Source organism: Eptatretus burgeri, chromosome 16, assembly GCF_056783735.1.
Source record: "Eptatretus burgeri isolate ZD-2024b chromosome 16, Ebu_testis_v1, whole genome shotgun sequence".
Classification (NCBI taxonomy): domain Eukaryota; kingdom Metazoa; phylum Chordata; class Myxini; order Myxiniformes; family Myxinidae; genus Eptatretus; species Eptatretus burgeri.
The window spans coordinates 5,533,271-5,548,979 of NC_140976.1; the positions used below are offsets into that span (position 1 = coordinate 5,533,271).

Genomic DNA, 15,709 nt, shown 5'->3' on the forward strand with positions numbered 1-15,709 from the left:
AGAGATCCGAAATTGCAGCAGTGATCATTGGAACAACGGGAATGATGAAGAAGAACCTTACAGAGGTCAGAATAAAAACCATCCCTGGGAATATTACTACAAACGAACTGCAGTTAGAAACTGAACGGGGCTCATTGACGATCCTCAAAAGAACCCTCACACCTTGGTCCATGATTTGTGACCGCCCTTAACAAAATGGAGGTGATTACTTCAACACCTGGGAGGACTCTGTTCCACCTTCTGAAACCTACATTTTTTTTTCTACTCATTGTATTCATTTAATTTATTTTGCCTTCCTAACTCCGGTGTTGAACCATTTGAGCTTGAAGAACACGTGCCAAGTGCCTTCACCAAGCACTCCACGAAGAAGTTGAAGAAACTTTTAAAAAAATAAAACGTTTAATTTTTATTTGTATTTATTGATGCTAAAGTGACGGGTCGTATCATGGAAGAACACACAAAAAGGGGAAACGTCATGTGAAATATATTTCACATTTTCAGTGAGCCAGCCACCGCCAGGTGCACTGCAGAACAACACGTGGCCAACACAGCGAGTGGCCTTTGATAAATGTTCAAATTGATCGATTATACAGTATTGATAAACAGATGTTTGGTCCTACAGAACTTCAATATGGATACAAACAAACACGACATAATAGTGACCGAAGCTTTTTCATGCTGCACTCTTCAGGGTAAGATCGCAGCAAGTGAAGGAAGAAGTGAAGCTGCGCACTTAAATATAAACAAGTCTCTATAAGGTAGACGCTGATTGGTTCAACCATATTGACGTCACGGTTAATCCGAACGCCCATTGGTCGGCTCATCATCTTCACCTCGAGTTCCCATTGGCTGGAGCAGAGTTCGCCGATGATTGACGTTTGCAACCACATCCTGGAGAGAGGGGGATGGGTTTCCCCTACGGTCCAAATGGTCCAGAGCAATTCACATTGAAGTTGCCGACTCTTTGGAGACTGATGCTTTTATCAATGCTCGTCGTTTTTTTTTTTTTTGGCTATTCGAGGCCCAATATTTCAACTTCAATCAGACCGAGGCACTAGCTTTGTGGGAACTAACAATGAACTTGAAAGAGCATTGTCTGAAATGAATCATGACAAAATCGACAAGATGCTTTTGATAAAGAACGAGGATTATTTCAAATTCAAAATGAACATTCCTTCAGCAAGTCACGTGGGTGATGTCTGGGGGCAGCAGGTATGATCTACACGGGAGCGTGCTCGCTGCTCTGATACATCAAGCCAGTAACGAACTTGACGATTAGCTGCTGAGGACACTGATCTGTGAAGCCTCGTCCATAATTTACAGTCATCCCCTGACAGTTGATAACTTGAATGATCCCACATCACTGAAACCCTCGCCACTGAACCAGTTGCTGACACAGAAGTCCAAAGTGATAATGCCACCTCCAGGTATCTTCCAAGATACCGACTTGTACTCCTGTAAGTGTTGGAGAAGTGTTCAGAACTTGACAAACCAGTTTTGGACTAGATAGAAGAAGGAATAACTTCAAGCCAGAAGTGGACTGTTCTTTGTTGCAATTTAGAGTGGAGATGTGGTTCTGATGAAAGAAAAAAAAACCTGACGCATAACTACTAGCAGTTCAGCCGAGTTATAGAGACCTACCTGGATGAAGACCAGCATGTCCGCAAGGTTAGGCTGACCATTGGTAACATATCGCTGAATGCAAAAGGTCTTCCTCTTCGTCCCTCTGTCTCATTTGAACGACAGATACAAAAGCTTGTGTTAATCTTTGAAATAGATTGTTGTAATTCAAACATTTGAAAATGATCATTGAGCCTTTGAGAGCTTTTCGGAGCTTTTAAGGAGCTTCTTAAGAAATGAACAAATTGCCAAAGGCTTCTGTATGAATACTACTCCTTGAGTCTATATCTGCGTATGACATCCAATGAACCTGCGATACTACGATGACGAAACACCTAACAGCATATAAGAGCTTGCTATGGCTTGCTGCTGTTATAGAGGCAGAGGCTCGGCCGAGCACTTCCATGGATGCTGGGGGGCTCATTCAAGTCGGGTTGAGTAGGGAGCACAGAACCCCAGTGGGGGTGTGGGCAAAAGCAATAGGATAGATTAGTTAGAGGGGGTTCGTGTAAAAATAATTTTGTAAAATTATTGTAAATTTGTAATATATGAAAACATTTAATTGTAAAGTTATACTAACAGCCCTAACTCATGTGAGCACTCATTCAAAATGGTCTTCACACCAGGCAAAGGAGTACTTGACTAGATTAGGTGAGCACTTGTGTGCACTTGAAATAGTTTCCTCCATGGGGGCACAGGAGCATTAGTTAGAAGAGGGGATTAGCACTAAATGGGGGTGTTCGAGACGGTTCACATAGAGTGTGGATGTCAGATGCAGATGAGGATTTTTGGGGGGCCCTGGGCACACAACATATTTAGGCCCAAAGCGTCCATAAAAGAGAGGACTCCATGTTATTTTTGCCGAAGAAGGCCCAAAAAAGAGAATTCAGTGTTATTTTCACCCAAAAAGGACCCAGTGTTATTTTCACCAAAAAAAGCCCCAAAAAGAGGACTCCATGTTATTTCTGCCCCAAAAGGCCCCAAGAAAGGAGGAATCCATGTTATTTTTACTTGAAAAAGCCCCAAAAAGAGGACTCCATGTTATTTTCACCTAAAAAGGCCCCCAAGAAAGGAGGAATCCATGTTATTTTTTTACCTGAAAAAGCCCCAAAAAGAGGACTCGATGTTATTTTTGCCCCAAAAGGCCCCAAGAAAGGAGGAATCCATGTTATTTTCACCTAAAAAGGCCCCCACAAAGAGGACTCCATGTTATTTTCACCTAAAAAGGCCCCCAAAAAGAGGAGTCCATGTTATTTTTGCCCCAAAAGGCCCCAAGAAAGGAGGAATCCATGTTATTTTTACCTGAAAAAGCCCCAAAAAGAGGACTCGATGTTATTTTTGCCCCAAAAGGCCCCAAGAAAGGAGGAATCCATGTTATTTTCACCTAAAAAGGCCCCAAAAAAGAGGACTCCATGTTATTTTCACCTAAAAAGGCCCCCACAAAGAGGACTCCATGTTATTTTCACACACAAAGGCCCCCAAAAAAGAGGACTCCATGTTATTTTCACCTAAAGAGGCCCCAAAAAGGAGAACTGCATGTTATTTTGGCCCCAAAAGCCCGCCCCCCCCCCAAAAGGACCCATGGTATTTTCGCCCAAAAAGGCTCCAAAAAAGAGGACTCGATGTTATTTTCACCCAAAAAGCCCCCAAAAAGAGGACTCCATGCCTGAAAAAGCCCCAAAAAAAGAGGACTCAATGTTATTTTCACCTAAAAAGGCCCCCAAAAAGAGGTCATGTTATTTTCGCACTTGCTTTGGCAATGCCCTATTTTGCTTTAGACTCGAATGCAAAAAAATCTGTAGGAATTCCCATGTTTTATTGCCTCCCCCCCCCCCTTTGAAAAAAATGCCATGTTAAGTTGTTCCATTACCAATCAGCTTGCTATCGCTTGCCAAGCCAGCCATTCCTGATGAACTGTTTCGTTGGAGTGATTGCTTGAGTGCTTAAGCCACATGTTCCACATTTCCAGCAGACAAGTCCTCCGATCCCGAAGCTGTGCTGTCTTCGTCTTCGTTTGTCATTTCTCATTCTCCTTGAAGTATTGGTTCATTGTTGGTTTCCTTTTTTTTAAACGAAGTAACTCCTTTAGCCTTCCTTGCTTGCTTCACCTTTCTCCTTGAGCTCCCACTTAAATACCGCTGATCCACTTTAATTTTTATGCCTGTTAATTCTAACGGAAACTGCCATCTGACCGATTGCGAGTCATTTGCATATTGGAACACGATTTTATATAATGTTTTTTTTTTTTTACTGACAAATTTGTGATTGTTTCGTCTGTTCATTTACGTAAATTACTCAAAAATTTTTCATTGCGTCATGTGATTTTTGAACAGCCCCCACGTTGGGGTGAAACGATCCGTGATTATGTGATGAATCAGCTCGTTCTGATATAACCGTGGTGGAGGTTGACATGGATGGGAGGTGTCGAGTTAATTTTTCAAGGGTGCTTTAAATGTTTGCTTGTTAATGGCGCTGTTACAGGATTTTGTCACAACTTGTGACCACAGTGCAGTCATTCTTGTTGATAATCGTTGTATTAATTATCAAGTATTGTCTGGTTTTGCACCTCCGAGGCTCGATGGTCACGCAGCAGAGAATCCCGCAACAGTATAAAGCCAAAACCAGCACTGAAACACCCTGAACGGTAACTCGTAACTGGAAACATAATATTATATTTGTGGATCTGCTATAGACATTTTGATAACAGCAAATGCTTTTTGCCCCGGGGCCCTCATTGAGCTCGGGGCCCTGGGCACGGGTCTTGCGTGCGAATGTAGGCTTAGCAACATAGAATTAAAATAAAAGTGCGTAGTGTGAAGGGATGACGGGGTGAGAACAAGTGAGTCAGTGGGTATGAATTGAGAAGATGGTGCCAGTGTGAATGGAGGTGTGAAATGTGAACGAGCATGTATGGAATGAATGCTGGCCAGTAGTCCGAGAGTGAATGTGAGTGCAGCGCGTGTGGTTCGAAGGAAGGATTGGGAGAGAATGTGCCCTGCCCGAGGAAACCCGGGGTGAGTTAAGAGATTTCAATAATTTAGTCAAATTCGGAAAGCCAGACCGAGCCTGGTTTACAATGGAAGTCGTTTTGCGGTTGGTGCTGCGTGTTGGAATGTGTTTATTTTGCAGGTGTACAACGAGTATTGACGGGCTGGGAGTGTGGCACATGAGAGGTGAGTGTGTTGAAGAAGGCACTCCAGGCACTGGAGGGTCTGTCGGCCAGGGTAGGCAGTGAGCCCATGGTGGCCATGTTAAATTTGTAGCTGGGCCCGGGTACCCATGAAGAAGGGACCCGGAACACCAATTGTGCCAGTGAGGCCACCTTGAGAGGGGGGAGGGGGGAGGGGAGCCAGCAGAGCTCCCCCTCCCCCCCCATCATTCAGAATGGAGCAGGGAAACTTGGAAGCGGCCTCAGCATTCCAGGGATGCCATTGTGTGAATATGCACGTGTGAAGACCTACCAATGAAGCCACACTGCCCATCTGGGAAATTGTGCAGAGGCACAGATGAAAACAGGGTAAGGCCCGAACTAGTGTGAGCACCATCACATCGAGCAATGGGTGAATTCAGTTGTTCGAACCACATCGTTTAGAGAGAGGGACACATTTGTAAGTCCCTTTGAAGTTTAATGGTTGACGTGTTAATGCATAGAGCAGTTAGGAGTGCTGTACTGTACTGTACTGTAGCAATGTGTACTACATCATATTGTCATGTCCAGCGGGTTTGCCCCTTGATGGACAGATAACTGAACAGTTCTACATTGGAGGTGAACAGCCGAGATTCTTAGAGATTATGGCGCATGGAGGGGAGGGTGGCAAAGACAGAGTCAACAGAAGCACAGGGGTTTATACTCGAACCCACGACAATCAGACAACACAAGGTCAGGTCAGGTATGGGAGCATGTGCCAGAACAGCGCGTCGCTGCGTCCACTTTCCGCCGGTACTCCAGAGGCCTCCATCTGGCCATCCCCCAGGCAGATGCCAGGCCCATCCCCATCTCCTTGAGATGATGGTCAACCTGTTGCAACCATGAGGCATGTGGTCGGCCCACTGGCCTCCTCCACTCATGAGACACCCTCGCTGAGAGAATCTGGTGAGCAGGATCAGCGTCAGGAAAACGAGCCACATGTCCATACAGCCAGAGCTGACGCTCACGGACTATGCAGGTAACAAATCTTATCCGAGTCTCTCTCAGCAACGGCTCGTTGGACACAAAATCCGACCAGCGATAGCCAAGGATTCTCCGAAGAGACCTGGTACCAAAGGTCGTCATGTTATTTTCGCAATTACCAAAGGAATTAAGTCTCCGTCTCAGATCCTTGGTCAGAGTCCAAGTCTCGCACCCATAGAGCAAGACTGGAAGTACCAAGGACCTGAAGACTCGGACTTTCGTCCTCCCGCACAGGTACCGGCAGCGCCACACCCCATGATCCAGTGAATCCATGACTCCCCAGGCCCGACCCAGACGTCTATTGACCTCTGACTCGCAGCCAGCAGAGACATGAATATCACTGCCAAGGTAAGTGAATCTCTCCACGACCTCAACATCCTCACCACAAACAGACACAGACAGGACAGCAGCATCCAACATGTCACCGAAAGCCTGGATCTTAGTTTTGACCCAAGAAACCCGTAATCCCAACGGCTCCGACTCCTCATTCAGCACCTCGAGGGCCCCCAAGAGGATGTCTAAAGTCTCCGCAAAGATGACTGCATCATCTGCAAAATCAAGGTCCGAGATCTTGACATTCCCAAACGATGCACCGCAACTTGATCTCTCCGACATCCTCCCTAAAATCCAGTCCATACAAGTGCTGAAAAGTGTGGGGGCAAGTACACATCCCTGACGAACTCCAGTAACAACTGGAAATAAGTCAGAGATGGTACCACCACACTTCACAGCACTCTCAGTACCAGAGTAGAGTTCAGACATCAGATCGATCAGTTTTGGTGGCACCCCACGAAGACCAAGAATCCTCCAGAGGACATCCCGATTCACTGAATCGAACGCTTTACAGAGATCAACATAGGCTGCAAGCAGCCCCTGCCGAAACTCTCATCTGCGTTCGGTGAGGATACGAAGTGCAAGGATACGGTCAATCATTGACCTCTTTGGTGTAAAGCCTGACTGCTCTGGACGCTCGTGCTCAAGCAGATGGTGGCGAACCCTATCGAGAATTATCCGAGCAAAGACCTTGCCCGGCACTGAGAGCAGCGTCACCCCTCAGTAGTTGTTGCAGTCTTGGCGATCACCCTTCCCTTTCCAGAGAGGGACAACAAGGCCCCTCTTCCAGTCAGTTGGGATGATGCCTGTGTTCCAGGCAGAGCACAAAACTGCATGCAACGACACGAGTGCAGCATTTCCACCAGCCTTGAGAAGTTTGGCATGGATGCCACAGATCCCTGGAGCTTTGCCCCGTTTCAACTGGTTCACCGCAGCCCGTGTTTCCACAAGCGAAGGTGGACCACAGTTGATTCGAGGGTCAGCAACAGGGATTGTAACACCCTTGACGTCCAACTCGACAGCTGGGGGCTCAGCCCGGTACAACCGCTCAAAGTAACCGGCCCAGCGGGCCTTCACTTCAGACTCCTCTGTCAAGAGCCTACCACTCTCTGCTCGAACTGCAGTGCTCCGAGGAATGGGCTTGGATGAACGTAATGCGCGAATTCCCCTGTAAGCGGGACGAGAATCACCTGTCCACAGGTGATGCTCTACCCCCTCACAGATTCCTCGCACATAGGCCTCCTTGTCCACCCTCAGTGCACGTACAGTTTTACCCCTCAGCTCCCTGAACAGCTCAGCTCTGCCATTCAGCCTGGCCCTGCGACTCTGGTCAATGGTATCCAGTGTCCCTTGAGAGATAAAACTCTTCTTTGCCCTGCGGTGAGCTCCAAGGCATCCACCGGCAACATCAAGGACGGTGGTCTTGAAGGCGTTCCACAACTCTTCAGGATCCCCAAAAGCACCCAGACCCCCCAAGTGTCCACTCAGCCTGTTCGCAAACTCCTCAGCTACTCTCTCATCCCTGAGCTTGGCAACATCCAGCCTAGGCTGGGATGGTACCATTCTCCAGGACTTAAGTTGCAGCTTTAGAGTTGCTACAACAAGCCTGTGGTCAGTATTGAGGAACTGAGCACTCCGGTAGACCCTGCAGTTCTGGATCATCCTCCAACGACCGTCAATGAGGACATGGTCAATCTCCTTTGCCACACCGCCAGCGTTGGAATACCAAGTCCAGCGATGAGCTTGTGGGCGCTGAAACCATGAACCAGCCACCCTAAGTCCATGACTTCTTGCAAAGTCAAGGAACTTAGTGCTATTCTGGTTCATAGTTCCTGACCCATGGGGACCAAGACACACCTCATAACCATCCCTATCAGTTCCAGTCGATGCATTGAAATCCCCCAAGACTAGAAGTGTATCTCGTCTGGGGCACTGATCAACCACAGACTCGAGTGTTGCGTAGAATGCATCCTTCACGGTGAGATCACTCGCCTCAGTCGGAGCATAAACAGAGACCAGGGAAATGACACCTAAGGAGTGACGAATCCTTAATCTCATAATACGCTCGTTGACCGGTGTCACCTCAATTATCATTGGGGTCAGCTTATTGGACACAGCTACAGCAACTCCTTGGGTATGGTAACCATCAGAGCGACCAGACCAATAGTTGGTGTAACCACCCACCATTATCTCGCCGCAATCCGGTCTCCGAACCTCAGAGGGAGCTGCAATCCCGATGTCCAAACGCTTGAGCTCAGATGATAACAGAGACAGGTGATCATCCTCTCTTAGGGATAGGACATTCCAGGCACCCACCCAAAGGGACCGCCTCAGGTTAACCCAAGGAGACCGCCGTCTGGTGGACGACACCTCAGCACCACTCCGACACACTCTCCCGCAATCTGACCCAAGGATGTTACCCCGTGGTTTCCCTCCTATCATCAAAGATTGGGGGTCCCGAAGGCTTTGCCCCAATCCCATCATCCAGTGAGCTGCCCTGCGAAGGGAAGCTGCACAGGAGGTACTCCCATGGAGTGGGTTTTCAGATTTTTTTGCGTTTTTGCGTTTTGCGGAATGAAGGATTTTACGGTGGCCGGAGTGCAAATCCTGCCACCAACCTCCTAAAAAGAAGTGACCCAACTGCAGGAGGATGTCCGCAGACACAGTTGGGCACTAGATATGGATGGCCGTTGGCTCACAAGGAGCTCCTCCGCCCTTTGACAGGTTTTGTTTTTAATCCTGCTGGGTGTCCATATCCAAACACCCTCCTCACCAGAAAACCTGGTGGGGGAACGGTTTAGTCGCCGACAACCCGACCATGGAACAGGTTAGTACAGGTTTACATGGTACCTGTAGCAGGTCACAGATCGAACCTGACCTGACAACACAAGCAACTTAAATAAATTTGAGGGTTTATTGAAAATATATCAAATATTTACAGTGGTAATAATTCAAAATGGGATAATGAAAACGGAGCGTGCGGTAAAACTAAATCTATCTTTGAGGCACCTCCACACAGACTTTAATACATACAAGGGGACAGCATAATAAAATAGCAATCCCTCCTTTATCCCGGTACTTAGCAGTGTGCCCAGGGATGAACTTCTTGAGCTTGAAGTTTGACAAACTGCTTTGTTACTGCATGGGAAAATGCGCCCAAAATGGCGCTCAGCTGCTCTCTGGGTGGGAAAACATACAGGAGGCAATTTTGGCGGCTATACTCAACACCACGGCCCAGAGACCACCTTGCAGCTTCTTTCGTCAATCACACTTGCCGACGCAACTGCTCTCTGCAGAATGGCACCGTCTCCCTTTCCGATGGCACAACACGAGGCTTCAAGGCACAGTCACATACGATCCAGCCAACAGTCAACGGTCAGCGTCTTGCTCCATCATGCGAACCAATTAGTCTCGGCACAAACACAACAATTGTGCAGTATTCTTCACCATGTCAAGAGAAAGCCAGCCGTAATGCTCTTCTCTTCCACCCACCATCTCCTCACTTGCTTCTGTCCCGTCTTCCTTCGTGTCCCACTCTGAACCTAACTCCCCTCCACTCTGACGTCACGCCCATCAATCAACCACTCCAGGGGTGGGATCTACTCACTGTCATTTTTAGAGGCGGGGTTTCTTACCTGCTTGGACGTGCAGCTCAGATGTTGTTGGTTTCAGGATGCGAACCCCTCTAATCGCCGGTCTTGAATTGGAAAAACAAAGGAAAAGGTCACAGGGGGCAATGACATACTGGGAGAACTTGGCCTTAATCCCTTCCTAATTAACACAGCACCACGCCCCCCCCCCCCGGTGTGGTGACATGTAACACTTAAGCTCATAGTTTCCCTACTTAATTTACAACGAGATGTCTCCTACACGTGCACGGACCAAGTAACTCCATACGATCCTATCTCTCCTATGAAATTCCTCCATCTACCCCCACAACCGTAACAATATCATACTGTACTGTAGTAATGTGTACTATATCATATCACACTATACTGCAGTAACGTGTACTACATCATAATCACACTGTTTTGTAGTAAAGTGTACAATATCACACTGTACCGTAGTAATGTGTACTATGTCATAATCACACCGTCTTCGGAACTTCACCAAAATCGAATCAATTGGTCCTTGTCACACACCCCCACAACGTGTCCACCAAGTTTCACCCGAATTCGTCGACCACTTTTTTGAGATATCGTGCTTCGTTTTGGGCCCCATCTCTCAATGGTGAAGCATCACATAAAAATTAAATAATTCTCGTATCCGGATCTGGATCCGGATCTTCACCAGAATTGAATTGACTCTTCCGAGTGGAACTCCGAACCTGTTCAAGTTTCATAACGAATCCGTGCACAACTTTTTTGAGATATCATGCTATGTATCATTCTTTGGCCCTATCTCTCAATGATGAAGAATCATTCAAAAATTCTCAGATCCGGATCCGGATCTTCACCAAGATTAAGCGTTGTTGTCCTTGGCCAGTCACCGACACACACAACAAAATTTCAGAACGATTCTTGAAAACTGTGGCCAAAAATCGTGTGACAAACAAACAAACAGACAGACAGACAGACTCTATAGACCAACATACATGACAAAAATATATTTCGCCAAGTGTTGAGTCGTATTTATTACCTACACACAATGACTCATCTGTATTTTAAAAATTAATAGAATACTTATCTATTGAAAAATTATAAAGTGCATTGGCTTTTCTTGGACTAATATATCTCTTTGGAACATCACCTGTACACAGTACACCTGTACACCTGTAAATGAGACCAGCACGATGAGCACTGGCCATCGTTTTGTGGTGGTCGAGTGAGGGACAACATTGGTGTTGTTATGGAGGAGAATATAAGAATGTGTGCACTTGAAGAATGCACCGTGAGTACCGTTCATGATCTTCATGTTAAAAAGCCCCAAATGTGTTGCAGCAGGTTTCTGTCCTGTTGATGAATCCTTCCTGTTGGTCGACTTGATCAATCCGGTCTTTATGTACAGTACACGGCATATCTCCGTTTTATTTAACCACAGTTGTCCCATGGTGTCTCGGAGCCAGGTTTTCAGCCGATGGAGAGAACCGAATGAGCGCTCTGTTTGGCACGAGGTAACAGGACAAAACCAGCAGGAGCGGTGAAGTTTCTCCACCTGGTGGGAAAACGACTCCTCATATCAGGTGACTTGGCAGTGAGTGCATCAAAAAGAGTTTGGGATGGAAATTCTGATGGAACATTTTAAACTGGACCTGAAGTGCTTCACATTCGAGTTCAGGATACATCCTTTCTGTGATTTTTGTTCATTTTAGAAGTTAACTTTGTGGGTTCCAAACACTGATGTACTGCCAACCCGGTAGTTGATGCTGTGTTCAGTAGCTCATCTCGATGTTGAAGGGCAGTGTCTACAATTGTAAAGAACACCCCTCTGTCGTGCTCTAATCAGAGGCGGATCCAGGGGGTGGGGGGAACCCGGTGCGTGCCTCCCCTGAACCTCTCCCCTCCCATCAAAAACGATCATTTTTATTCCTCTGCTGACGAAATCACCGGAGACATTGTGTTTGGACCTCCCTATCTCCGAAAACGATGCAAGGAAGAAATTGTAACTCACTCGACACATGTCGAGTACTCCCCTTGGGTAAAGTAGTGTGATTTTTTTTGTGTGTGTGATGTCATCGGTGGCTGAATTGTGACGTCACAAATGCATATATCGAAGGCTTTATCCAATCGGTGTGAAACGTTTTGAAGGTCATCTGCAACTATATTGTATTGGGGGGGGTAGCTTATGACGTCATCAGTCACGTGGTTCGACAGCCGTTTTTTTTTTTAACATAAAGCCTTTCAAAAATCTTCTCCGAAACCAAGCTGTTCTCCTCTTCCTCTTCTCCTGGGGGGGGGGGGGGGAATTCCTCTTCAGTTCTTATTCTCCTAAAGTGCATTCCTGACAGTGTTTGTATTTGTGAGCATCTCCGATACGGTTTACTTTTCAGCCTAAAAAGTTTGGTTGAACTCGAACAAAGGTCTTGCGATGTCCATAGTAGTCGTGGTCCCAGATAGTCACCTCCAAGCTGAGGTTCTCACAGAGGGACGGTAATAGTTTTATACACCACACAAGGATCACGTTTGTGTGTAACACCCAGGTCTATTTCATCACAAACACCCGGTCGGTTTCGTTTCTCTCCCACTCGGTGTTCAAACGTCACGACATGGTCTCCGCTCCAAAGTAAATCAGCCTCTGGTGTTCATTCTTACAATCTTTATTTCCATGATCAGAGACATCGTTTAGGAGCAGAATCACAATGAAATGTTAAAATATAAAACGTACAGCTCGGTTTTAATCCGAAACGTACAATTTTAAAGCTTATACTAATCGGTTACCTGTTCAGCTTACCTGCTTGTGTAACTAAGGTAATAAATTGGAACTAACGCGCAAGCATTGAATGTCAGGGAGAAATCAATGGCTCCCAGTTCCTTAACCTCTAACCCCTTAACCCCTTTAACATGATCACCCTTTAACCACGCACCACTCCATAAGCATCCAGCAATACCACCATCCATGAACAACACCACAGCATCCTCCTTATCTACCTGTGTATCCTCCGTAGGGGTAGCCGGGATAATATGGTTGCTGAGGTGGCCTAAAATGTCCAACCACTTTCGACAAACCAGCCTTCACACCTCCCAAAACACCTTTTCCCACGTTCTTCACTTTACGCCAGGTTTTTTTGAACCAGCCACGACGTCCTCTTGTCTGTAAAAGAAACACGAGACGATTTTTAATAATAAATAAAATATTTATTCCTTTTATAGTTCTGAAGGTAGTGGTTATAGGTTATAGTGGTAAACACATCCCAGATCTACAAGGACAGCAACACATTATTTTTGGTGAAGATCAGAATCCCGATCCGGATAGGAGAAATTTTTTAATGATTTTTCACCATTGAGAGATAGGGCCAAAAACGATGCACGGCGGGATATCTCAAAAAGTTGTGGACGGATTCGGATGAACCTTGGTGACGGGTTGAATGTGTGACGAGGAAGAATTGATTCGATTTTGGTGAAGATGCAGGTCCGGGCAGAGGTACGCACTCGACCGAGTGCCCGTTTAGTGCGTCTCTTACGCCGAGCGTCACTCTATATGCCTGGTGTTGGCTTAATAGCTCGAGTGGTGGGCTTGGGATCCTAGGATCCTGAGTTCCAGGATTGTTCCCATTAGCCGAGGAGACTGCTAAAGCAGCACCAATGCTCGACACAGAGTATGGTCCCAATGGATGGAATTGTAGTTCCAGGAGCAATTTTTGTTTGTTTGATTGTTTGTGTGCAGGACATCTCAAAAAAAGGAGTGGACAGATTCGAACAAAACTTGGTGAAGAGGTTGGGTATGTAACAAAACGGATTTTTATTAAGATCCCAACGCGGATCTGGATGGGGGTACATGCACTCTACCAAGTGCCCTCCTAGTTCCCTCTGCCACCGAAGGTGAGGGAGGTTGTGTTTTCACCCCTTTCTGTTTATCCGTTTGTTACTTTCAAAATCGAAGATTTTTAAAGCATATTGGTCGGCCGATTTTGTTATTCTGTCTGCCTCTTCGTCTGTTTGTCTGTCTTTTTGTCACCTCCAGATCACAATTTTAATCTTCACGAATCTTCACCACGTGGTAGCGTTTGTTGTGAGGATGAAGCCTATTTCATCCGATTGACATGAAATTTGAAGAGTTACATTTCTGGTCAACGATTTCAATTTGCCAATTGTTTTTGAGGTCAAATTTGTTTGATGGATTTTGCAAGTATCGTGCTCGACACAACGTCTTCTTGCTTGTTTGTTTGTGTGTCTGTTTGTTTGTTTGTGTGCAGGATATCCTAAAAAGTTATGGACGGATTCGGATGAAATTTTGTGGACAAGCTCTGTGTGTGACAAGGACGACATGATTTATAGATTTTGGTGAAGATCCGGATCCTGATCCGACTACTAGAATTTTTTTTTCAGTGATTCTTCACCATTGAAAGATTGGGCCAAAAACGATATAGAACTGTATAGCATGATACTTCAAAAATGTAATTGACCCGATATGTTCTCGTGGATCAGGCATTACGTGGCGGAGGTGTGCGCTCGACCGAGTGCCCTTCCAGTTTGGGGCTGTTTTATGTCAAACCCTCACCTTGACACCCATGGAGGTCAAATCGCAACTCGCGTCTCCGACATCTAACGAGTCTTCGGTTTTCAACACGGTGACCTCGCACTGTCCATCGATCTACAAAATATAATCAAATGACACAACAATTATGGTCATCATGACCATCAACATTGTAACAACCTCATCGGTTCTTATTATACTGTGATGTCCACATCCATTTCGTTAAATCCACTCCAGAGTTATAACCACAGTGTCGAAATCAACTGACCTCTACCTCGAGGGTAAATCTCCCGTATGGATCACATACAAATACTGGGACTCTGGGAGATCAAGCAGGTCTTACCGGTGTCTTGTCCTCAGAGATAGGACAATCGGACCAGTCTTTGGGATCGTCCGCATTGCACTCAGTCTCAACCACGGCAAATTTGATGTTTGTCTGCCCTTCATCGTCTGTTTCGTCTGCCTGTGGAAGAAACACGAGTTGGAATATTTTTATCATCTTATCCAAGTTGGTCTTTGTGTCCACATCTGTGAAATTAGAAGTGGACACGTTGAAACTCACCTGGATATCCTGTTCTTCGGCCAATGCCAGTTTACGTGTGGACACCTGCTGCTTGTTCAGCTTGTCCAACGCTTCATCCACTGCACTCTCCACCTGCTCCTTCGACAAAGAATCTGCCCGAGCCGAAGGGGCTTGGTCCAAGAGCAGGACCAGGACCAGAGAGAGAACCACGGGGACACACAAGGACTTCATGGCTCCACAAATAAAATTGTCTCGTCTTTCTTTTTGATTCTATTTTATAGGAGAAAAGTACGAGCGATGAGGAAACTGCAGGGTTTTTCCATGCCTCTATCTCCTGTATTCCTTGCTCCTTGGTTCCTCTTTTTATTGGTCTTGTTTCCACACTCTCCATGTGGATGCTCCAGATAGATTGCAAACCATTGATTGAGAAATTATTCTGGTTTGGTCTTCAGGGGATTTCACACTCTCTCCTTACATCCCTTGCACACCCCTCCTTTGGTTGGTGGGTCATGGTGGAGAAGGTCTTTCACTGTCCTTAAGAAAAGGATCATATTGTATATTGTGAAACTACAGGGAATGAAGAGATGTCCTTCCTCGAGAATGCAGATATGTCATTCCCTCAGGAATGCAGAGATGTCCTTCCTTTAATGATGTGGTGGGAGGTGGGTTTAGTGGTCCAGAGATGGGGCCACAACCCGACTTTGACTTGCCCTGCACAACACGGGCAATAGTTTACTCTGAACAAAACAAACAAATTGTTTCCTCTTGGTTATATGTTGGGTGATTTGGTTATATGTTGGGCGGTTTGGTTATGTGTTGGGTGGTTTGGTTATATGTTGGGTGGTTTGGTTATATGTTGGGTGGTTTGGTTATATGCTGAGTGGTTTGGTTATATGTTGAGTGATTTGGTTATATGCTGGGTGGTTTGG

General features: G+C 46.1%; 1 protein-coding gene across 1 annotated transcript; it reads right to left on the reverse strand.

Annotated features, from left to right (window-relative positions):
- Nucleotides 1-12,364: 12,364 nt before the first annotated feature.
- On the reverse strand, nt 12,365-15,098 carry LOC147010379 (uncharacterized). The gene is made up of 4 exons (XM_085859061.1): nt 14,820-15,098; nt 14,601-14,720; nt 14,282-14,374; nt 12,365-12,874 (listed from the first exon to the last, which is right to left on the reverse strand). The coding sequence occupies exons 1-4, from the start codon at nt 15,009-15,011 to the stop codon at nt 12,704-12,706; spliced, it is 576 nt and encodes a 191-aa protein (XP_085715187.1). The 5' UTR covers nt 15,012-15,098; the 3' UTR covers nt 12,365-12,703.
- Between the last annotated feature and the right edge of the window lie 611 nt (nt 15,099-15,709).

Excerpts from the sequence above, each read along its gene's own strand:
- LOC147010379 (XM_085859061.1), bottom strand. The coding sequence starts at position 15,011 with ATGAAGTCCTTGTGTGTCCCCGTGGTTCTCTCTCTGGTCCTGGTCCTG. Across the intron at positions 14,721-14,819 it reads CCGAAGAACAGGATATCCAG|GCAGACGAAACAGACGATGA; the intron begins GTGAGTTTCAAC and ends TTTCTTCCACAG. Across the intron at positions 12,875-14,281 it reads TGACCTCCATGGGTGTCAAG|ACAAGAGGACGTCGTGGCTG; the intron begins GTGAGGGTTTGA and ends TTTCTTTTACAG.